The sequence below is a fragment of the Pezoporus occidentalis genome, unplaced genomic scaffold (genome assembly GCF_034315485.1).
Source record: "Pezoporus occidentalis ecotype Australia unplaced genomic scaffold, CSIRO_AGI_Poc_V1 ctg46, whole genome shotgun sequence".
Taxonomy (NCBI): domain Eukaryota; kingdom Metazoa; phylum Chordata; class Aves; order Psittaciformes; family Psittacidae; genus Pezoporus; species Pezoporus occidentalis.
Genome location: NW_026915791.1, coordinates 6,470,196 through 6,494,764, shown reverse-complemented (window position 1 = coordinate 6,494,764; position 24,569 = coordinate 6,470,196). Strand labels below are relative to the sequence as shown.

Sequence of the window (24,569 nt, the reverse complement as noted above, 5' to 3'; positions counted from 1 at the left end):
TTTTGCTCTAGCAAATAAACTTGGTTTTACTCTCCCTGCCAGCATTGGCCTCATCCAGCCATGATTCTTTAGCTAATGTACTACCCAGGCAGCTCAGCTGTCCTTCCTTGCAGCAGAAGGGACATACATAAGCTACTGCTCACTCCCAGACACCATGCTGTGTTTTGGGGCTTGGAGGGTCCCCCCCAACACTTGCTTACCTCTCATGGAGTTGCTCTTTGAGGTGGGTGAGAGTTGGGTCAGTTATGTTCTGGTCAGGATTCTCCAGGTGGGATTTGCTCAGATATTTGGCTGCCTCATGTGTCCTGGCCAGATGAGGTCTTCCCTCCTCAGACTGCCCCTTTTCAGGCTCCCACCCCTCAGGATGGTCCACCGTTAGGAAGGAGCTATAGCTCTCTTCTAAGGAGCCAGCACCCTCATCATAGAAGAGGAGGCTCCGTGACTGAACTGGAAAAGAGGAGAGTGTTGGTTAGCAATGAGGACAAGTTCTCTTGCTATGGGTGTGAGTCACAGTGGTGGTTTCAGCACACCCTCACCCAGCTATGGCCTTGCACATGTGCTCTGCAGGATACCCATCCTCCCCCCAGCTTCAGGAGGCAAATGTCCCCCATTGCACACAGCCTCTTCAAATGACAATCTGCCCCAGGACTCTTTCCTCATGTTCTTTCCTCTGACACTTGTCATGTTTTTGGGACAATGGTTAGTAGGGAATTACAACAGGTCCAAATATGGAGCTGTTATCAGAGTTTGTACCACTGACAGTCCAGAGCCCCAGCATATGGGGTAGGCACTGAGAGGAGGATGCTATCCCTGAACTTGGAATGTTGAGAGAAGAGCTGGAAATGGTTTGTCAGGGTGAAATGGAGGAATCACGTTAGACTCACTCTTACTAGTTGTGTAAAGGTCTGGTGCTGGTGTTGCTTTCACTGTCTGTGATGTTGAAGAGAACTCAGGGAGACAGGGCATCAGGGATCCCAGGATCAGAACGAAGCAGAGTGCCAGCACCTAGGGAGGAGATCAGCACAGAGTTAGTGCTGCTAGCCCTGGAGAAACACTCCCCCCAAGCACACAGATGTAAGGCTGTGTGAGAGCATGTGGGTTCCTGTGGTCCTTCACAGAAGGAAAGGGCTTGCTCTGCCTATCCCTGCTGCAAATCTTAGAAGGGAAGTCAGAAGCTTCCTCGTGTTGCTTTATTTGAAGTATTTCTGGTTCAATGATGAGAACTTGCCTGTCCAGTTGGTGAGAGATGGTGGAAGGCATAGCTGGGGAACTAGGTGAGAAAGAGGGAGACTCAACAGAAGGGATGAACTATGCCTTGACCAAAGGGAACCTGGTAATTGTCTCAGTAGGAGCTGTAAGAAGAGAAGCTTACTGTGAGGAATCTGTGAGGTACAACAGCACACAGCAAGGTGAAGCCACTGTCCACAGAAATGACAGCAGAACTGGAGCCACCTAATACCTGATAGCAATGATAGAGAGTCCAAGGAAAGGGTATGGATGCTTGACCATGTGTACCTTATGCTGTCAGGCAGAACAGTCAGAGCTACGGGACAGTGATGAAAGGAGAGAGGCAGATGAAAGCTCCCTCGAAATTCCCCTCTGGAAGGTTCTGCTATGACAGCAAGGCTTCACACTGAGATGCCAGTCCTGATCATAAAACTCTATAGAGTTTAGGGAACTACCAGTATAGAACAAGAGGGGACACATGGGAAACAATACAGAGCCAAATGCTTGTTACCTGAACACCCATGTGCCATGGGTGGTGTATAGCTGCTGCTAGCTCAGTGCTCAGACTGAGCATTTCAAAGAGGCAATGCATCTGTGTATAAACCAGCTAAATTTGACCAGTGGGGACACCTGTGGGGACAGCTAGCAATTGCTTGACTGCTTTTCAGAACAGCCACCCATTTAGGAATAGCCATGCCTAAGGAACACACAGAAGCTGGTACATCAAGGTAATTTTGACCACCAGTGGATTCCAGGACATGTGGAAGATCAAATAACAGCATGGAGATACTGTGCTATGTGAAGAGGGATTTTAATTGTTCATTCTTCATGGCTGGCTTTAAAGTAAGGGAATTAAATGTCTAAGCACATATCAGGCACACAAGGCATTTAGAACTCTTATTCCACTAAAAAAAGAGAAGGAAAATTAAACTTTGAATAGATGTTGCTTGGAGCTATCACAGCCAAACACACAGCTCCCAGAAAGGGGAGCCAGCCCTGTGAAGGCTGTTCTTCTCTTCTACGTCAATATAGGCTCTATGGGCTGGGAAAGAGCAGTACTTAACAGCTTGCTTTAACATGGCTTTCAGCTGGGACTTTGAAAACCAGCATTGGTTTTACTCTGTTTTGCTTCAGGTTAACTTTGATGCTCTGATTCGGTTCCAGTTCAAACTCTACAACACTTCATAACTCTTGGTTTGACTTTGACCATCACAGCTTTTGACCGTCTCACTGTTTTGCCCTCTTAAAATGAGGGAAACCACTGCAAAACCAGTTGGAAAGGTGGAGGCCAAAATCAAAAAAAGACATCCTGAAAGCAGAGTTCTCACATGGTTCACTGTCAAACTGAGGGGAAGCAGCAGATGGAGGAGCAGAGAGCTCTGTTATGGCTCTGGCAAGATTCAACAGTTTTAAGCTTGGCTTGAATGATGGACTGTGTCAGATCTACAGATGGGAGAGCCTGCAAGCAGACTGGCTTTTGGTCAGGATTCAAATTCAGAATGATCTTGACCATGGGGAGAAGTGGTCCAAGAGAACAGCAGCAGATCTGTACAGACAAATGTCAAGACCTGCTGAGATCCTGAAGTTGGCAGGCCTGATTGACAGAGGAAGCACATCAATGGCTTTGTGGCCAGGTGGAAGAGGACCTGGGAGTTAAAATGAAGCACATGGTGGGAACTAGTCAGTGTCACTTTGCAAAGGGCGAATCTCAGCCCATGCAGTATGAACAGGCTTTCTGGCTGGCTCCGTACCAGACTTCAGGTGGACCACTGTGTCCAGCTTTCGGCCCTGTGCTTCCACAAAAGATGTGGGGCAACTGGAAAAAGTCTGGAAGAGAAGTCTAGGAACAAGCAGTGATTCAGGCTACGAGGGAAGACTGAAGAAAGAGTGGTGATTTAGCAGAGCAGACACAAGAGAGTTGCTCAAAAACCATAGTTATCAAATATGTAAAATACAGCTGCACAAAGGGAGAGTAAACTCGTCTTGCTTACAGTGGGCAGAAGTTGTAATAGGCTTAAGCTGATGCAAGGAAGACTTAGATGAGATAGCAAGAAAGCTTTATCTGGGAAAGATAACAAGGGACTGGAATGGTTTGCTTGAGGAAGCTGAGTTCTGTTCATCACTGGATGCCTTTAAGGACAAATATCCAGCAGGAATGACACAGGGCTAAAAAAGAAGGGTGCTCTGCTCCACTCCCATGCTACAAGGCATGATGATTCTACATATCTGTTGTGATAAGGAGTGCTGTATTTGGAAATGGGAACTGGGGGGCCTATGAGAGGAACTGGCCAAAGACAGAAAAGCAAATGACAAATTCTTTGAATGCTTTAGAGCCAGGAAGCCTGAGAGAGTTGGTGTGTGGGCTGGGATGCTGTGGAACGAAGGGAGCAGCAAGGAGAGATAAGACATTGCTGGGAAGCTAAATTAGGTATTTTATCAGCCTGCAGCCCAGGGGATGTCTGGAGGGCTCCTCTTCTGCACTTGCTCATTCCAGGTAGTAGCAATGAAGGATTTTAGGAGCCAGGGGTGCTCTTACGAGCTGCTGCATTAAGGAGCAATGAGTCACTGGGCTCAGCTGGGTCACACCCAAAAACGTGGAAACAACTTGGGAATGAAGCCACAGAGCAGCCAACAGAAAAGACAGTCAGGCATTAAAATCTGGTCTGACACGGGGGCAGCAAAGAGTAGCAAAAGTTTGAGCAGATTTTGGAAGGAGAAAGTGCTGGAAATTACAGAGCAGGGGCTCTCGAACCAAGGAACTGAACCAAGAGTGAAAAACAACCCCTCAGGACACTGGAGTGCTGAGAAAGTGGGGCAAGCACCTCACCATCTGCTTGCATTTCATGCCTGTTAACAGTACTGAAGTGATTTCTAGATGTAGATAACTAACTCTGACAAAGTTGTCACAAACAGCTACTATGACAATGCTGCAGACATCACAGGGTTGAAGGTTATATTGTTACCATGGATCAGAAACTTTCACCCTAGCAAAAAAATTAGATGAAGAATAAGCAATTGCTCTTATCTATGGCCACACACACACTGGCGTGGCCCAAAACTCCACAGTGAAGCCAATATTGCTTCATTATGAGAAAGGAGAGGCAAACAGGATTACCAAAACCATCAGACAACCCCAAATCATTTTGGTTAGTCAAAAAGGGCAAACAAAGGGAATTCCAGCTGGACTTAACAAAGCCTGATGTACAGACATAGCAAGAACAGATGCTATTTCTTGCTGATAAACACAAGGTAATAGCCACTGGGAAGAATACTTGAACTGTTGGCCTGTCCTGCTGGTTTAAACATTAAGCATCACCAACTGAGCAAAAGAAAACTCTCCCCATTATGATGGAAACTCATTGAAGATTTTTGCTGAATGGCCAATAGCTAATGCAAAGCAAACAAAGTGGTGGTTTGCCCAGGGAAGAAGGCAGTGAAAATGCAGGAATTATTCTAATGCTGTTGCATTAACAGCTGACACTACCCATGTACTTATACAGGGCCCAGTTCTGGTGACTGTGACACAAAAGGAGACAGATGTAACTGGCAACAGAGCTGAGCAGGGGGGAAGAGGGCAGAGACAGGCAATCAACAGAGCTGGCTGGGGAAGCATGGCCCATAAGGAGGATGGAAATGAAGCTTATACCATTAGGCAGGTCCCAGTCTGTGTGGAAGCCATTTTGTAGGGTCTGGAGACTTTCCCAGCTACTAGAGCCTGCAGCTTCTGTAACTGCTGGAGCAGAGTCCTGTGACAGGAAACAACCCAAACCACAACTTGATAAAGATACAAGAATACCAGTACTCCCTTCATATATTACCCTGATTTTCCCTTCCTGTGAGAACAAGTGTGTCACCCTTGCTAAGTCTTGCTCAAGTTCTCCAACCAAACAGGCTTGGGAAGCAGGAAACAAAACTGGGTGAGTTTGAGATATAAAGTGTGCAGGAACTGCAGGTGGAATGCCCCAAGATGCTGTTACATTAAGGTAACCCACTCCATCTCCTCACTAGTAGATCTACCACAACATTCACTGCAACTACCCACCATTATGAATGACCCGTTTAGGACTCCTGGGTGCCTCAAAGCCCAGGGAGTCACCTCCCAGAGCAATGGAGAAGCAGGTTACCATGAAAACCAGGCTCTGGAATGGAGACTGAACTCTGTGGTCAGGTCAAACCTAGAGGACAGACCCACTTGCTCCCTTTTCACTCACACACACACTTTGGAGCTCAACCTGTGCCCCAGTGGTGGAGAGAGAAATAGAAAACAGTTTAAATCCCCTCCAGCTTCTCCATTTTGGCAAACCCTGCACAGGGATGTGGGCAAAGCCAGATCTTGAGTTCAGATTCATTCTCTGGCTGCCCTGGCTGGAACATGTACCAAGGTCTCTCTGCCCCATTTAACTGGACCTGGGCACTGGCACACATAAACACAAACCAGTAGTAGGTGTGTTACTAAAAGCTACCAAACCCTTCCCTGAGCTGGTGGAGAAATATGGGGTGAGGGAGAGACTACAGAGCACACAGTTCCCCAGGGCTGCAAGTTACTCACATGCAAACTACTGCATGCTTCCCCTTGAGAACACTGACTGTTTAACACAAATACGTTTGAGCTTTTATAAAATGCCAGGTCTTGGAGGCAGGAGATTGCAGGAGAATCCCAGCTTTCTCTCTTTCCAAATCCTTTTCTGCTCTTTGAAATGTGGAGAGAAGCACAGTGTCCCACTGGCAGTGCTCAAAAACCAAACCCAATTAGAAAGAACACAATGTGTATTCTAACAAAATAACCCCTAATAATTTCCTGGCTCCATGAGCTGCAGTGGCTGCTGGGGGGAGGGGGTTGGGACTGGCTCTCTAGCTGCAGTTCTCCCCTTCAGTTTCAGCTGGGGTGATAGAAATGGGGCTATAAAAATGAGTGCCCACCTCACCAGCCCTGCAGCTGACTGCCCTTGCTCACATGTGCTGCCCCCAGTAAGAGGGAGCAGAGCTGGGCTCAGTTGCTGCTGCCCATTCCCAGGGCAAGGGGGGGAATCTTTATTAGTTGCTTCCAAGGAAGCTTTCTCCTTTCAGGTGAACAGCAGCAGCAGATGGGAGAGAGATTCTGGGCTTGTTTTGCAAGGGGAAGAGGCAGGGCAAAGGCCAGGGTACCACATGCACAAAGGGGTTGCCCTGGATTTGATGGCAGCCGGGATCTCTACCTTTATTCAGGGAATGGGCTTCCCCTATATTCACCAAGTCTGTTCAGCTCTTTCTCAAGAGAAATGACACAGCCACATTGTGTCCAGGGCCTTATGTTCCTCCTAAGAGCCCAAGAGCAGAAACAGTGGGTCTGAGAAGCTGGTGTGAGGGGCTTCCCTCTCACAGGGAATACAGCTGCCCTGGAGATGGCCAGAGGGCTGGAGGGCAAGGGGAGGAGGGCAGCATGAGCCCAAAGGGCTGCAGGGAGAAGAAGGAAGGAATATGAGAAATGCTCCTTCCCTCCCTCCCCTTGCTGTGGAGCAGCCTGGCTTTCCCAACACAAACATTCCAGGCTCTCTAACCAAACCCAGCTGCTGTCATGGGCTCAAACCCAGCGCCTCACTGAGCAGCGCTTGTGCTGCCAGGAGCTGGGGAGCTGCCTTTCTCTGCTCACCCCCTGCTTCCCTTCCTGCCCCCCTGCCCTACCATGGGCAGCTCTGGTCCTTCTTACCTGTTTGCATTTTCCAAGGTCTCCACTTTTTTCCAGAGTTCATTGTTTTCTGTGGTGTATGTCTCAACCCTGTGGGAATAAAACCCGCAGCAACTTAGTTACAAAGGCCAGACAGAGAAAGGAAGTGTATCCTTGTCTCTCCTGGTGTGTGGAAGCTCCGTGGCCTCATCCATCACCTGCAGATATGGTCCTGGAGCCAGATGTTCCTGGCCCATCTGGTTGCAGCCAGCCTGAATGGACCAGGGATGATATTGCAGGTGGACAGTTAACGTGAGACAGTTCCCAGCTCAGGCTTTCCCCAGGGTCGGAATGGCAGTAGCACCTGGTTACAGGCAGGTCAAGTCAGGACAGACTCAGTTGTTATATAGGCTTTTCCATCACTTGCAAACCCCCCTAAGGAGCATGGAAAAGGAACAGGGGGACAAACTCAAACCTGCCCCACTCTGACAATCTGCCCTGGCTGTGCTCCTTGTGTGTGAAAACCGGGCAGATGCTGGGCCAGCTCGCACTGCAGACACACGAGGGCAGCAGAGAACCTGCAGGTTCCATCCCACGGCTTCGAAGGGAAAGTGGTTGGGAAGAGAGAAGGGGAGTGTCTCCAGGCCGGCAGGAAGGCAGGCCAGGGACACAGCCTGGTCCTGCAGGAGGTTTCCAGCACGGTCTCTGAACCAGGCGTTCCGTGTAAAAATTGGGCTTGTAGCGAAGGTGTCAAACTGAATGTTGAAGGGCTCAAGCAGAGGTTTTGACAAACCAGCTCTGCCAGAAAGCCAAATTGACCAAAGACTTGTTCCATTTAAAAAGAATCCGCAATGCTGCTTTTGGTTCACATTTAAACCTGGCATTGTTTGAAAGCCATCTGTCACAGCAATGAACCAGCGGAACAAACCGCTGAGCACACACAGGCACTGCAGCCACGGCTGGGGAAGAGGCCCCAGCTCGGATGCTCTGGACCTGCCACTGGAGCGAGGTCAGCCAACAACCCAGCCCCAGCTGAAGGATCTGCTGTGGGTGATGTGCTCTGATGCCTGGACATGCACACAGAGGTGCTGCTTATGGAAGGACAGGAGAACTTGAAGGTGCTTTGAGGCATCTGGTTTTATTCAGTGTTTCTGCACGCTTAGAGCAGATAAATAGCATCAGTGAGAAGAGCTCATTGAAGTTAGGTTTGGGGGTTGGTTTTCTTCCATTTTGCTGATCTCATATCGTGTTAATAACAGGGAAGAAGATGGTATTTGCACAGAAATAGGAATTTGCACCTGGATTGACTTTTTTTGTCTGGGAATGCCCATCAGGGGCTGCTTGTACTAAAGGCATCAGAGGATTAGGTCCTTAAGACTTATTTTCCACCCTCTCAGTGTCATGTAATGTCACCTTAGGCTTATGCCTACCATATATGCAAGAGGGTTCCAAGAAGAAAAGCAGAGCTCATGCAGGGGAGGGAATGTGGGGAATAACTGTAGTGCAAGGTTTTTCTTGCTATCAAATGCTTGTGTATCCACCCTTATGGAAAGAGAGGGGGAAAATCTGTGGTCAGTGCCCTCAGAGGGCCTGCTGCGTATGGGACAGACAAAATAGAAGCAATTTCTAGTGGTGAAATGTGACTCTTACCCAAAATCCCACCTTGCTGGCAGCCAAAATGGCCTGTGTTCTGCAGGGGACCAGCCAAACTAAGCAGTTGGAAACACAAGGTTTCTAGAGCAATCATTACCCTGCAATAGGATTTCTAGGAGGGAGGGGAGTAGGGGCAAGATCCCAAAGCAAACTTCTGTGCAGCCAGCCTTGCAAGGAATCGTGCTCTTTGAGCAACTCAGAGACAAAAGCAGTAGAAAGGGGGGCTGTGCATGGACAGGGCTGAGAAGAAGAAACTTACTTTTTCTCTAGACACTCCACATACTCTTTCTTCTTCCTGCGACTCTCCTGAGCAGAGATCTGTGAGGGGGGCAGCCATCAGAGAGGAGTCAGTATCAGAAGCCTCTAGACACTGCTTTGGGGCTTCATCTTGTCTGTTCCCTGCACACACAGCACCCTAAAGGTAAATGGGGAAGTCTCCTTCCAGTCTGCTGTTCCTACTGGTCTACAGGCCAAAACTGGGAGGGATTGATGCTGTAGGTATGTAGCCTACAAGCCACAACCATTTCTTGCAGCATGCCTGTCCCCCCTGCTGCTGAGAGTATCTTTAGGGTTCCTTTGAACACCTCTGACTCACATGGGTACGTGCCGTGGTCATCTGGTCAGATTCTGCCCCAGACCACTTCTGAGTCACTGGGTGACTAATTCAGGGTCTCATTATTTGTCCCAGGGGATGCTTTCTAATCACAGTCTGAAGGCTCACAGCTTTTGCCCGTCTAATGAGCTTTGTGCATCACTTGTCCTGCACCATGCAATGGCTCTTGTTTTCCAGCCCCCACAGCAAGGTCTGACCAGGCTGATTTGTCTGACCTTAGCTTGGTAGTCCCACCAAAGGCCACACTTCCCAGATGCAGCTGCATGCCTAGCATGCATGCAGAAATGCCCCATGGCACCATTTCTGTGGGTTGGGAGGCTTGTTCCAGAGTACCAAAGGCTGGATCCCAACTTTTCTGAGTGGCACTGCAGCTGAGCATGCTCTGGAATCATGAGAACAGCATGATTATGTATTTTGCAGTCACCTTGTTCTTGATTTTCCTCCTGACCCTCTTCAGTGCTTTCTCCTCTGCTTTGGTGAGGGGCAGCTTGGTAGGAATGGGGTAGCCCTCAGCAATCAAGGTGCGTTTCTCCTCTTCAGTCAAGAGAAGTGGGCCAGAGGTCCCTTGTAACTTCTGAAACACACAGAAAGCAGCCATCAGTATCAGGAAGGAGCTCTATCCCAGTGACCTTCCTTAAAGTCTTGCAGAGCAGCTAAGGGCTCAGTACAAATAGGTGCAGGGCAGTGCTCTTTCCTACTCTCAACCTGATCCTGGGATACAGCTCAGCAGTTGCTTTCCTCTTTTACTTGGGAGGACATCTGCTCCTTCATGGTAAGGCTGGCTACACACTGGCACTGCAGGACCCTGCCAAAGAATTTATGGGTGATGTTTAAAACACAGCCTGGTTATGGGAATTCTTAGTTATTCCCTTCTCTTTCTTTAACCTCCTCAGAAACTCCTGCATTGCATAGGCTGCATCCCGAAGTACAAGGTGATAGCACTTGCTAAAGCAGGGTAGCTGCTGGTAGGCACTGTGCAAGACTTACTGCATCTCTCCTCACTCCTGTGAGCACCATCCTGTCCCCACTCCCTGTGCTAAGGCATTGCCTTGCCAGAGCATTTCAGGTCAGAGACCTGAAGAAGAGCAGGATCCCCATCATGAGCCTTGGAAAGCCTCCAGCCCCCCTCTGAGTAGTAGCCCTGTGTCCCAGTTACATCCTCCTGCCTCCTTACGTGTGGTGCTGTGAGGAGAGGTGAGGAGGAGATGGCAGTAGAAGAGCGAGCAGCAGGACGGGCTGGGCTGGAGGGAGGCAGGGACCGGGGGCTCTGAGATCCATCGCTGTCACTGCCATGGCTGCTGGGAGGAGTTGGAGGCATCTGCACCAGGTCATCTACTGGGAAATAAAAGATCACTCATGTCAGCCTGTTGGTACAGGCATAGGGACCTGAGTAGCAACAGGAAAAGGCACTGCCATAACAGAGGACTGAAAAGAGGGTGATGAGTCTCTCACAAGGTGGGTCTGAGAGCAAGGCTGGATTTAGCACTGCCCAAGACAGGGGTGAGGCTGACCTCAGATGTGCTAAACTGGAACTGCAGGAGTCGGAGAGCTGGCAGGGGCTTTGCCAACACACTGAAGATATTTACAAAGCAACAAGGTACTCCAGTGTCAACCAAAAGGGAATACAAAGCCTGTGATATTTTGCTCACAAGCACAGGAAGCTCTGTAAGAGAAGAGCTCTTCCAAAAACTGCAGGGCTCACACACTTGCCAGCATGCTTGATCCAAAGGGGCTCAGGTCACTCGGTTGGTTTCCAAGCACTTGAAAACTGTCCCCACTTTGTACTGGAGAGCCCTGGGGCCTTCGTGGAGGTGGGAATATGCCTAAGGAATGTCTCTCTGCAGCAGTGGGAGTTCCTATAGTGCTTTCATTTGTGCATCGGCAGATTTTCAGATGGTTGGGTTTCTTTCAAATTAAACTGGATCCTGAATTTCCTGACTTTCAGATGGTTGTTTTTGGATAACACTGCAGTCTCTCTGAGGCTTTTAAAGGCTCTCTTGCCTATTTCCAACTCTAAAGTAGCCTGGTTTGCCTGGGAGTCCCTGTATGAATAATTGTGTGCGTGACTGCTGGTCCAGACACTGATCTGAGTTGGAACAGTGCAGCGCTCCCTCCTCTACTCGGCTGTGTCCCAGTGCTACCTTGCATGGCTTTGCTCTCAGCTGTTATCTTTTCTCACTGTATAGGAATGATCTATATCTGAGTAGTATAGAGGGATGTAAGTTGACCAGCAAATTCTATCTTCTTACCTGTAGGTACATTTAAAAACTGGTTCACTTCTTTGGGTTCAGCTTTGATCACAGGTGCTGGAGTCATTTCTATGGGAGTCTGTGGAAGAGAAGCAGAAAGAAGCTCCTGAGTGCTGCCATGTCTCCTGCCCAGAGGGGTCCCAAGCAGCTGCTCCCCTGCTCTCTTGCACCCCATCTCACAGCTCTGCCCCAAAGCAGCCTCTCACCACATGTAATAGTAACCAAGAGTCCAAACAGAAGTCCCCATGGCCTGTGTTGCTGGGCACACAGACTGCAAACACATGTTTGCAGAGGAAGAGGCAGTGGCAGATGGATACGCTGCCAAGCAGTGCTCTGAGTACCTCCAAAAGGGAGATGACTTTTATCCTTGGCAATCTGCTAGATCCAGACAGTGGAATTTAAAGCAACCTATACATTACCCTCTTTGATCTGCCTTCATTAGAAATGGGAGGATAGAGGCTGTACAGAAACAGCAACAGAACCACCCCTGTCCTGCTTACATGATTTTCACCAGGGCTGCTGGGCAGCTGGTTCCAATCGCAGGGGACAGAGTTAGAGAGTAGATTTATTCCCATCTGGGCTGTGCTGCCCCTCAGCTCACCAGCCCCCAGCCCACCAGTGTCTGGGGGAGCTTTTACACTAAACAGACACACTGTAAACTCCTCCACACTGTAAATACAGCTGAGAGAACCATAGGATGGCTGCTGAGCACACAGAGCAGAGCTCCGAGGGCACAGCAAGTTCAAGCTGTGTAAATAACAGGAAGTTTGTGCACAGTTTTGGCTGGAAGTACCCATTTGTTTTGGATGGTTGTTTAAATGGGAAGATGCTCAGCATGAGTGAAAAAGGGAAGTGAACCCCAGAGATGCTCTACTGTTATCTACTGAGCTGCTATAAGATAGCCAAGGTCTGTGTGAGATGAGTCAGACTTTCCCATCCAACATGGTTGGACTGAAGACATGAGCCCTCAGCCTAGACCCATCACCAGTGGCATAAGTGAGCCTCCTCCCAACAGACTAGGAACTTAGATATTACCAAAAGACTTGGCCCCTTTTTCTTAGAAATCATGATTCCTGCTGCTTCATAGGAAAAAGCAAAGCAGGATCTGGAGTGGGACCTCCACTTCCAGTGAAAAACTGATAAAGTGAGAGGCCATATGATAAGCCCAAAGCCATGAAAAAGGCAGTAGCAGAGCAGGGGCTATACTGAAGAATCGTGGGGTCAGTGGCATCACATTTAATTGATGCTGTGAAAGATTAAAATAAGGCAAGAGTGGCTACAGAAATACTGGCAGATTGGAGGCCTCCAGCACATGCAAGCTGAAAAGCCTTTGGCTTTTGTGCCAAGGGAATATGCTTGCATTTAACCAAGATTGTAAAGCATTCTGTGCTGGAGGAAACCTTCCTTCCACTGTTTGCTCTGGAAGCATAAGCTGTCTTGTAGCTTAACTGCAGGAATCAAGAACAGTTCCACCTAGCATCAGTAGTGCTGCTCCTCTGACTGCCATTTCAAGAGGAGAATGACAAATAATGCAGTATTTGGGCTTTGCATCACCTTCTCCTGTCAGCAGCTAAATCCCCTAGCAGGACACATGGCAGGGCCTGCACCATCAGGGGTGCTGCTGTGTGAGAGCCCAGCTTCCCAATGGATTTTAGATGGGCTCACCTCCTCGGGGACTGGCAGTCTCTGCAGAGGGTTGAGGTTCAGCACTGGTATGGAGCTGGCAGCTAGCTGGGACTCAGGCAGGTCTAGAGCCAGGTTCTGTTCCTGTTTCACCATGATGGAGCAGAGCTTGGGCCCCAGCGACCACACTCCATTCTCCAGCTCTGAAACATGCACAACATGAGAGTCAAATTCCAGCAGGAACAAGAGAAATAAAAAGCCATGCAGACAGCTTCCCCCTGTCTGGTGAGGCTGCCTTTCCAAGTTTAGCACTGTCACCACACAAGCATGTGCAGGCCCACAACACAGAGTACAAAAGGGAATGAACCCCCAGCGTGCAGGGAGCAGACAGGACACAGCTAGAAGGGTTGTGGCTCTGCTCTGACTGTGCAGCCCAAGCACTGGAGGAGAGCTGTGGGGTTTCTTCCCCCAGTGATGTCTGTCTCGTCCTCTGCAGCTTATTTCTATTTAGAGTTCAGTGAGAGGAGGATGCAGGGCTGTTGCTCCTTAGGCAGCATGGCCAGCATCACAGACCTGCCAGGTTACAAACAATAGCACCATCTCTGTGCTGGAGAGCTGGTGAGAGGGCAAGCACAATGGCAGTGAAAGGCTGACAGTGCTGCTTTGGTCTCCTGCCGATGTAGTGCCAGGTATCAGAGATTTCCTGCATGATGGGAGAGGAGGAAGGTCCATTTCTGTGGAAGTCCAATGTAGTATCTGCTTGTGAGGCTGCTCCCGTGACTGCTCTGCTTAGTCTTACCTCCTCCATCCTGTGCTTGAGCCTGGATGGCCCTGCTGCCTATAGGTGTGCCCTGCTGCCATTGCTGGCAGGGACAGAAGCAGCAGTGAGGGAAAGGAAGTATCTGAAGAGATGTGAATGGAGCTGTGTTGGCACACTCTGCTCACCCCCTGCCTGCTCTGTCCTGTGTGCATCTGTGGTGTGAGCCTGGCTTGTCACTGGAACCAGAGATCCCAGGAGCTGGGATTCAGGCAGTGGTAGATAAACTGCAGCTCAGATGGGAGCAAAACCTGCTAGGCAGGAGAGCTGCCTGGCCTCTGCTCTGAAGTTTTGGTCCCTTCACTGCTCTTCAAAGACTTCAGCCCGCCAAAAAGTTACTCCTCTACTGGCCTGGAGCCTGCATCCTCCTCCCTAATCCTCATCCCTCCTCTTCGCCTTTTTTATCTGACAAGCAGAAACTCATTTAGCTTGACAAAGGACAGACTAAGTGTGTCACCAGTGCCCTAGTTGGCTGAACATGAGACCACAGTCAGGCTTAATCCCTGACTCCTCTGCACTGCACTCTGCATTCAGCACTCAGGGATGCTGCCCAGCTGCCTGCTGCTCAAAGCAGCTCTGCAGTGCAGGTCTCAGTTTAGAAGATGTCCTGGCAAGAGGGTGAAAAAGGTCCTCCAGAAAAGCCTGCACAAAGGAACACAAGCAAGTAGCTGTTCCTGTGGGAGCTGCCATCTGAACTAAAGGAAGCTTATCATCTTTCCCCAATTCAGTCTCTGTTGCCATCAAGAGAGGACATGACAGAGTTCTGCCTCTGGCTATTACTTGAAAACTAGTGTTAAAGCTTGGACAAGAATTGTATCAGTTAACACAGTGCTACCCTTGCCAGTGGAATATTTCTTTGGTCAAGCACTTCTTATTTTGCTGCCTAGATAGGTGTCTCTAGCAGAGGCTCATTCTGTGTGACTGGACATCTTCAAGCACAGACATGCACTCCTGTGGCTGCTCTGTGTGCTGGAGAGCAGTTAACCCTGGTATGCAGACAAGCCTTTTCTGATAGAAAGAGGTGAGGTGTTAACACAACCACAGGTGTTGCAGCCACAAAATGTGGACTGGCATCTTCTGCCTGGTCACAGCCTGTCACAGAGATGGACACTGATGCCTTCCCATTTATCCCACTGGTCTAGGCAAGTTCAACTAAACCTGTCATCCTGACAGATGGTTGTCTGACTTGATCTTACCCTTCTGAAAGGTGGTGAAGAATCCACAGCTTCATCCATTAAATCTCTTCTACAGTTTCACTATGCCCACCACAGGAATGTTTTGCCTTCTGGCTAATCTGAAGTTGTCTTACTTTGATTTTATTCTTCATCTTCCTCATCCTCCCTTTCTGTTGCAAAGCTCTGTATTTCCCTTTTTCTCAGACGCTTGGGGCATCCTCTGCCTGGGAGGGCTGCTGCTGAAGCAAGTTGCTAGACAAGGGAGAGCAGACCACCAAGGGCTCTCCCTGTGCAGACTTGACTCGGCAAGAGAGCAGTCCCCAGTGCTGTCAGTCCAGACAGTCAAAGGAGCAGACACCCAAATACATATGGACTGTCCTCCCATTTCCTGTCTACATTCTGACCCTGTTCTCTTTCCCACCCTCGGAGATTTATCTGGGGAGTGATTGGGTTACAGAATCAGAAATGCATCAGAGGGTCAATGAGGGACTGAGAAGGATTTTTGTGTGGACACATCTATGTTCTACTGCGTAAGAAGATGTTTCAGAGGTATGGCCAGTCTGGTACCACTGAAGGTTTCACTCTATGTTGGTGGGTGAGGCATGCCAGGAAGCTCATCCCCTGCTCCAGATACTCTGTGCATAATGGGAAGAAGTAATGGCTGAGAGACATCCATAGATGCCCTGGGTTGAGCAGGTGAGGCACAGAGCAGGACCTGTGTAGGGGTGCAAGCATCAGCCTGAGGCTGGTCCAGCACCCACAGTCTTTGCTCCTCCTGCTCCTGGCATCAAATCCCGCCCTGCAGAACTTAGGGCTGGTGCTGAGAACCAAAGCAGCCAGTCTGCATGTGCAAACCATCTGGAGAGCAGACTCCACTGATAAGCAGGGTCACGATGCACCCAATGGCTTGCCCTAGCTGACCTGTGTTAGTGGGAACCATGTGGGAAGGGGCAGGATTTGGAAGTGTTTTGGAGTTCTGCAGAAAAGCTGGGAGAAAGCTGATAAATAGCAAGTCTCAGCCAGCTCCAAGCCTAGACAGAGCCCAAGCATTCCTGAGGAGCTCTGCAGACCAAGCAGAGCTTGCTTAATGTCAAAGAAAAGCCATTTCTGGGTAATTAATTTGAAATGAATGTCTAAAAGGAGTGAGACTGGATGGAGCTGTGCCAAAAGGACTGCACAGTGTTGCAAATACTGGACCTGACTCAGGGCTACACTAGAATATGACTCACATCCAATTATGAGTCAAGACAGCCCTGGAAAGATGGGTTGAATTATCCCACTGCAGGACTGGGATAGGGGCATAGATACCTCTATACCTGCCACATTAATACTAGGCCTTACTCCCTGTATAGAGCTGATCTGCACTCTCTGAGACCAAGTGCCAGGTCCATCTCAAGCTGTCCTGGGATATGCACTGTACACCCTGTGATGGCCTCTGCCCGAGGACCAGTGTCACACTCCATTCAAGAGAGTCATGGTCTTGCTTTGGAGACACTGCAGCTGAAGCTGGGGCATGTCCAGACACAGAGGAGAGGAGCAGAAGTGTTGACAAGTGTCTCAGAGAGAGTCCCAGAGGTAGCTTCATGTGGGCAAACTTAATTTCACTGCCTTCTACAAACTCATGCTTTTTGCTTCTCCCATTACCAAGCCTCATCTTCTCATATTCAGATGCAGGGGCAAAATAAGGATGTGTTTATTTGTTCATGCTGGTTTGTTTTCTGTTAGTCGCTGGGCTGCCTCTTTGGGCTGAGTGCCCTCCAAGATCATATTGGGACTAAACCTAAGGAAAAAGGAATGCAAATGGAAAGCTTTTTGATACAAGGCAGAGCTTGCTTGGCCTGCCACAAGCCTCTCTCCCAGCACCTCCCTGAGTGGCTGCGCCTTTGCAGGGACCAAAGGTAGTGGATCGGCTCCTCTCCTTCTGCCTTGTCTTTTGTACCAGAGAGCTGGGATCATTCCCGGCCATGAGAGGGAAACCTCTGTCCCAGGTCTCACTCTCAGTCAAAGGAATGGCTTTCTTCTGTGTATACTGAGCCTGTGCCACTGCTTTTTCAGGCAGCCTGCTGCCCATCAGCTGTTGGGACACCCACACAGTCCCACAAATTACAGGACTCTCTGCAAGGACAGCTCTAAAAATATCCAACCATCATAAATTATCCTGAAACATTGTTTTAAAAATAGGCTTTGAAATGACTGTTCCTCTTTGTCTCCTGCTAAAAGATCTGCTGGTGAAGAAGCCACTTAGCTTTCCATGTGTACCAGCACTGGTTGCAGCCAGAAACTCATGCTTCCTATATTCAATCCAAACCCCTGCTGCTTCATGCCAAAACAGACCTGGATCTAGGGCATCCACACCCAGGTTTGCAGGGTCCTTAAGAGACATTGTCTAGTGCTTGCCAGAAGCTGGCAGAACACCCAACCACAGCCAATTATCATTGCCCAGCAAAGGAGCAATGTGGCTGTGAGAGCACAAACTGAAGGAAAAAATGTGGGCTGTATTTGACAACAGTGGATCAAGCCCAAGGAACTGCCAGTTTGGCCTTATACATGGAAGCAGCTGGAGCCTCTGCTAAGAGATGTGCCCAAAGCTGTGCAGTGTGCATGTCTCATGCTCACCATTAGCATTATCTTCAGTCTTGACAGGCACGAGGGGGCTCTGAGGAGCAGAGTCTCCACTGAGGGAGTAGCTGTGCTCTGCCTGGATGCCTGGAGTGGGTGGATCCAGGTCCATATCCAGCAGTGGGTTCTTCTCAGCCAGTACTGGGTCATCAAAGAAACTGCTGAAGAGGTCGTTGGAGAAATCCTCCATGTTGTCGAAGTGATCCAGGTTCTCTGAGAAATGCTGAGGGAAGACAAAGAGAAAGCATTTGTGTCAATTCCAAGAGGGATCTGAGAGCCTTCCTCTGTACTGGGAGGCAAACCTCAGCCACAGCCCTTTTTGGATGAGAAAAAGCAGTTCCTATCCCTTGCCTGCATCAGTTTGATAAAACCACCTTGAATTAAGATAGAAAGGGCTCTGGTGCTGGACGTCTTCTCTGCCTGTTTATCTATGCCACAAACACTCATGCAACTCTTCTGTATTCTCACATCTCCCCCTTCCTCTGTGGTACCTATCTTTGGCTTCCTAGCATCACTTCACTGTGACAACAAGCAGAATAGAGCGCAAGGCAAGAAATCCCTGTGATGACAAAATGCAAGTGTGGCAGAAAATCACCATCTTCAGCACCTGTCCTTGGTGACACTTTCTCATGCTCTCTGCCAGCAGCAATAGGCACTCCGATGCCCCAGAGAACATTAACCCAGCTGCTGATTTCTATCAGAGGCAAAAAAAAATCAGTTGGATCAACATAACAGGAAGACCCCCTGTTGTATTTCATTTCCTCTGGGATTTCACAGCCCCTCTGTGGACCATATGAGGCTGTCCTCCAGCCAGATAATGCCTCTGAAATTCAGCTCCCCGATGAAGTTTAAACACTACAGATGGGCTGTTAACAACAAACAATCATCCCACTAATCATTCCAGTAACAGTCAGTAAATCTGGCCAGTGCTGCTGCAGAGCTGGGCTCCTGATGCTGCAGGGAACCTGCTTCCTTTGAGGCATATCCTCCTATTCAGAAGTCAAATCACTAACTTTTCCATTTGCTACAACAAAGCATTGGTTGGGCAGGGAGAAAAATGGTGGTTGCCAAACACCAGCTGAAAAATTATCCCATTTGTTGGCAGATTGAGGCTTCTGGCTCAGGGAGAGGAAAGAAAAGACAGATACATTCAAGTGACTATATTACACAGACGGAACTGTGTAACTTAAATGAACTGGAGAGAGCTCGGCAGACTCAGACTGGGTCCCCCTGCCTGGAAAAGCATCTGGGTGGGGCAGAAAGGCATTGAAAGCAGCATACTGAAATACCAAGAGCAACAGGGTATGGATGAGAGAGAGGGGTAGAGAGCACACAGGTCCTAGAGTGGAGATACGAATGCCAATGAATTCCAGGGTGAGAGATGAGCTCAGGAAGGAGCATGAGGTGTGCACAGCACTAGAACTGAGGGAGGAGTTGGCCAAAGGACCCCAGATGCTGGAGCTTGCAGGTTCCTGCTCCTATTTGTTTTACCTGAGCACAGTAGCACTCTGTCAACATTACGCTGGCTGTCAGTGTTGGGGTGAGGCTGGGGAGTGAAGCAGCTGAACAGACCCACACTTCCCACCAAGCAGAGGAGGGAAACAGTGCCTTCACCCTCCAACTTCACCCCTCAGCCACTCAATGTAAAAACTCAGATGCTCACAGAGCGTGCTGGAAGTGGGGGGAGTCCCTGACACAAGGTTTCCCTCCCTTTGCTTCCTTCCCACTTGTCCTGTCCTCCCATTGCCAGGAGTGAGCCAGCGCTGGGAGGGCAGACACTACATGTGTAGGTAAGGTGGAGAAGGCACACTCATGCTAAATCCCAGTGTTGAGGCCCTCCCTGGGATGTCTGGGCTGAAGTTTTCTCCACTTGTTCCCATGCCGGAAGCAGAGTTGGCAGGATAGCTTGGTAAAACCTACCCAGCCATTTCCAAGTTGCCTAGAAGCATTTCTGCCCTTGAATCAAGCGACAGAAAACACCTCCCATCTGTGCTGAGCACAACTGTTTTTCAGAGGGAGCTGAGTCAGCAGATGGAACTGGGTTAGATATTTATCTTTAAAAGCACTGGAAAACCAGGGTTTGTCCTATCCTACAGCAAGGAGGAGTAAAGAGTTTGGAGCATTAACCCCCGAGAGTGCCCGCTAGTGTAGCAGCTGTTCTTTGTCTTGCTTTCTCTAAACAACACAAGCAAACACAGGATGTAAATATGATAGCCTTACGGTGAGGGCGAGAACGCAACCGCAGAAGTGAAGGGATTCAGAGATTTGGCTGCCAGCACACCACGAGAGCACAGCAGAGCCAGGATCCAACAAGAGGCACTCAAATCAGATGTACTGTTTTAATCAAAACTACAACCACCTTGGAACCCTGGAAGAGGAGCAGAGCTGGATGGACAGCTGCAGGGAGAGCTGCGACTGCCACATGCTTCCCATTTCTTTCACAGCTGTGTATTAACAAAGGCAGAGTGGGAGTGAAGAGAGTCAAGAAGGTGCACTTATGCAGTAGTTCCACATATTTTAGCAGTATCCCACCCATGCTTAGAACAAGGACCTCTTGATCAGTCAACTGTCTTCCCATTGTAGGATGGAGGTAAGAGGCAGGGATGTGTCACTGGTTTTACTCTGAGACATTAAAAAATCTCTCCAGCAGCAGCTATGGGCTTAGAGCTTAGTAATGAGTGCAAGGGGCTGAGTATTGGAGCCTTAACATGGGCATTGGCATTGGCAGGAGTAATGGCATATTTTTGGTTCTTCTTTAAGCCACCACACAGCAGCCTTCCTGGAGGACCTCACTCCCTGGAAGTGAGGATGAAGGCAACACTGTTTTCCCAGAGATGTTCTCCCCCAAGAGATGGAGACCTACAGCACAGTCTGGGAAAAAAACATGGGTGATAAGCAAAGATTTCCTGGGAATCCAGACATTTTGGGGCATGTAGCCCAGTCTAGGCTCCTGGGTCCTATCCTCCAGTGCACCTAAATACTGGCAAAGCCTTCTTATCGAAGCAGCTGCCCTTCAGCTCTCACCAATCATACATATACTGTTCCAACATTTCCAGACACAGAGGATGGGAAGAAGGAAGCTAGCCTATAGGATTGGGAATAACTATAGTTACTGTCAAAGGGGGCATCAGACATCAGGCACACTCAAAGAGGGAGAGCACCTAGAGCTGTCACAGAGCTGGAGGTCAGTATTTTACTTAAAGAAGGTGGCAAGAGGCAGAGGCAAGGCGATGAAAGGATAAAGCAAACAAAGATCATGACATGACTTTGTAGCTGTCTATATCCACAATGGAAACTACAGGCCAAGCAGGAAGCTAGCCACCGTGTCCCATGAAGACTGCTGTGTCTCTTGGGTTGGCTCTGTTCTCTCCTGATGACAACAGGTATTAACTTTAGATTTCAGATTAGTAAAGACAGCCGTGCATGCATGCAACCGCATGGTAACAGGAAGATGTGTTCTCTTGTCCAGATCCAACTGTGATGGGCATAGTGGGGAGCAGCCCAGAGCTTATTTTGGATAGATGCCATCAAGACGGCTGCTAAATAGTTTAGATCAAGCCTGCTAACCCAGAATATGCAAACTCTGTCCCACTCTCGTTGGGGGAGCTGCTCCTATCTGGCAACATTCAGAGAAGGCTTCAGCTGTGCTTCCTTAATGCATGCGAGAGAGAAGGCTCCAGGGAGCTGCACATCCCAGGATATGGTGTCACAGGGCCGTGTGGATCGTAGCACATCATGGAAGGGTCAGTGCTCTAAGTTCCTGAGCGACAAACAGGAGCAGGTTTATCACCTGACCAAATGGACTATAGCTTTCTCCTGGCTGGAAGCTCACATGCCAAAGGAACTGCTGGGCAGCCACTAGCCCTCCCTTCTCCCCTACAGCTAAAGGCCTTCATGTGCTACCAGAAAAGACCGTTCTGGGCTTTGGGAAGACTTTTGCCAGTGCTGTGGCACTTGTTGGTCCAACAAAGAATCCACAGGATTCAGATATGAATGAAGGTGGGATGGACAAAGATTTATGATCAGAGCAGGGTGATCCTCTCACAGCCTCTCAAAAGCACCTTCCAGCCAGAAGAAGATCAGTCAGCTCCAGCTCCTCAGAGAGCTGGCCAAGAATTTCCAATCGTGACAATGAAGGACTCTACAACTCTACTGAGATTCTCCTTTAAGATATCTCAAGTAGCTTTCACACAGATGGACCTGGCTTAAGCAAGGGAGACCAGTCAACTGGGAAACATGATCTTTACCATCCTGTCCCAGAGGGAGTGGGTGTGAAGTGTACTGGGGGAAAACAGCTTCCAGATGGGATGGGAAGCTCACAGCACAGTCTCATTTTGCATTATTTGCTCTTGCTATCTCCCCCTCCCTTTCACACCCTCCTTCCTTCTCTTTCTAACTATGCTCCAAAGCCAAGAAATAGCACGTGTTTCCAAAGCTGTATTACCAGTGAGCGGTCAGGAAGGGGGCAGCCAAGGGACAGAAACGCAATGGCGAGGATGTGCTGGATATCCTGATCCAAGCCCCACTTCTGGCTGCCTGGCCCCCCACATCAGTTCTGGGAGGATGGGGAGGCAGCACCCAAATGGAATGAGCCAGCATGAGAGGTATGGGGGCAGGCAATGACCACCATATCCCCAGGTTCATCAGAGAGCCCTAAATTGCTGTGGTGCCACAGGAGAATCTGCTGGGGCTGAGGCCACCTCAGCCATGGGGAAAGAGTGCAAATCTGTCAGCTGCTGGCTCTTGCTCCCTCCCACTCCTGGTTGACCGACACAAGCACTGACTCTTCCAAACATATTTCCACCACATGTTTTCATCCTGACCTCATGCTTAGGGTTGTCTAAATAGCACACTGTATGTGCGTGCGTGCACTCCTCATTTGAACACCCTTTCCTGTTGTACAACAGTTATCCTGGGAGCTAATGTAAAGCATCCAGATATTCCAATGCAAGCTCTCCATCTCCCCCCCTACCCAGAGCTGGCATTATACCTCTGGGGGTCCCAAGAGACATTAAGCCTTTTCCCCTGCCCCACTGTGCATGGAAGGCCTTAAGGTGTCACTTTTGTAGCCCAGTGGCACCACACATGGCTGAGGAGGGAACGTTTTCCTCTCCCTGGATTCACTTCTCTGTGGTCACCCTGGCTGTGTCTATCCCTCCTTTTCTCTTTCACGCTTCCATCCTTGGACTGTGACTTTCCCCTTCCCACCTCCAGCTGAGCTGTTTGGAGACGATCTCCCGTCAGGATCAGCCTGGTTCTCACAGCCTCCCTGCTCCCACCACAATGGTCTCGCTCCAAAGAGAACGCGGCGAGGGGCTAATCCAGCTGGGCTGCAGCCCAGGCCCAGGAGACGAAGGGCCTTTGCAGGTTGGAGGTTGTGCTCGTGCTGGCACGCGGTGCAGATGGGGAGGGGATTCTTTTGAGTTTTCTCTTTTCTTTTTGAAAGTATTTTTCCTCTTTGCTTGCCAAGATAAATCTCCTGTCCCAGCTGTGACATCTGCATTTCCCTTCTCTGCTTTCACTAAGGAATGAAGCCCCCTGCACTCCAGCTGCACAGCCGAGGTTTCCTTTACATTCCAGGAAAGAAGAGCCCGTACACTCCAGACAGTCCTCCTGCTCTCTTTAAAATACAGTGGATTCTAGACCTTATGAAAGGGAAGATCTTGACAGCGTTAACAAGATCCAGGCAGGATGGACAGATGCTGCGCACGCTTCTCACAGTCTAGTCAGTGCATGTGCCCCCCGAGGGGCACAAGGGATCAGCCAGCCAGCTCCTGGCTCTCCCAAACCCCTCTGTCCTGACTCTGTATTGCTCTTGGTCTCTCCCCTCACAACACCACAGCTCCGTGCTGCCATTCTACTCCCTGGATAGCTCGCCACTGACCAGGTACCCCATTGCTTTCTGCATGGCATGGCTGAAGCACCCAAACCATGCTAACCCCACTATTTCCCTCCAGCAGCGGGGCAGCATCCTGACCAACAGCACCCCCCCAGTCCTTCTCAGAGATTGTCACCAATGCCCCCGTCATGTCTTTATTTGTCAGCTCCCCTGACACCCAGCCTCCAAGTGATGGAGGATTTGACTGAACCCGATCTGGAACCAGGCCCAGGATTACTGCTGTCTGTAGAACAATGCAGAATGAGAAGCAGGAGAGGTTACGGCCATGGTGGCCTGCTCCCCACAGGCCTGCTGTGCCATTACTTCTCTCTCCTCAGACCAAAGGTGCCACAAGCCCTCGGTGGCAGAGGCCGCCATGTCCTCGGTGCTTTGTGAAGTCCCAGCAAGGCTGAGGCACAGCTCGCTGTGGAAACCTCCTTCCACCGCGCACCCGCGCCAGGGACCTGGATTTACAATTTCCAGCCCCAGGCGCCACAGGACCTAAGGAGGGACGACACACAACCGGGGGAAGGCGACTGAGGGCACGGCGCCCTGAAGGGGGCCAGCAGCACTGCGGGGCCGCTGAGCTGCCCTCAGCCATTGCCCCCCCCCCAGCCCCAGCCCCGTGAGGCGCTTAACGGCCGCCGCGGCCCGCTTCCAACGGCCGGCAGCCGCGGCCGCCCATTGGCCGACACCGCCGCGCGGCGGCCAATGGGAGGCGGCTGCCAGCGGGGCCGCGCGAGGCGGGCGGGAGGAGTGCAGGGTTAGGACGGAGCGGCCGCGGCCCCTCAGGCACCGGCCCCGCTCCTCAGGGCCCCGGCTCCCCGCGGTGCCCGGCGGCCGCACTGCCCGGCGGGGAGCTTGGCGCCGGAGGGGACGCCTCGCCTCTGCCCCTCCGTGGGTCTTTCTCACCCTGCGATGTCTTAACGAGAGCCTCAGAGGACATTGCCTCGCTGGGAAGATGCCCCTTCGGGTGCACGCTGCTCCCACGGTTTGCAGTGATCTCTGGCAGGCGTAAAGGTTTTGTGAGGTTCTCCCCCCTCCTCCCGTACAGCTGCAGCGTGTGTGTGT

At 50.1% G+C, this 24,569-nt stretch overlaps 1 protein-coding gene across 7 annotated transcripts in view; it reads right to left on the bottom strand.

Moving 5' to 3' along the window:
* CREB3L1 (cAMP responsive element binding protein 3 like 1) overlaps positions 1-24,569 on the bottom strand; it is a 43,830-nt gene that overhangs the window by 1,979 nt on the left and 17,282 nt on the right. Inside the window, exons 1-11 of one of the 7 annotated variants that reach the window (XM_062635803.1) lie at positions 22,829-23,606; positions 17,618-17,843; positions 13,052-13,212; positions 11,387-11,465; positions 10,312-10,472; positions 9,562-9,711; positions 8,784-8,842; positions 6,914-6,982; positions 4,874-4,973; positions 885-1,005; positions 201-447 (exon numbers count right to left, since the gene is read on the bottom strand). In XM_062635803.1, the coding sequence (XP_062491787.1) occupies positions 201-447; positions 885-1,005; positions 4,874-4,973; positions 6,914-6,982; positions 8,784-8,842; positions 9,562-9,711; positions 10,312-10,472; positions 11,387-11,465; positions 13,052-13,212; positions 17,618-17,810 (1,340 nt within the window). In that variant the 5' untranslated portion in view covers positions 17,811-17,843; positions 22,829-23,606. Of the gene's footprint in view, positions 1-200; positions 448-884; positions 1,006-4,873; positions 4,974-6,913; positions 6,983-8,783; positions 8,843-9,561; positions 9,712-10,311; positions 10,473-11,386; positions 11,466-13,051; positions 13,213-17,617; positions 17,844-17,971; positions 20,164-22,828; positions 23,607-24,569 lie in introns of those variants that run through there. The other 6 variants (XM_062635802.1, XM_062635801.1, XM_062635800.1 and 3 more) reach the window with 6 other exon arrangements.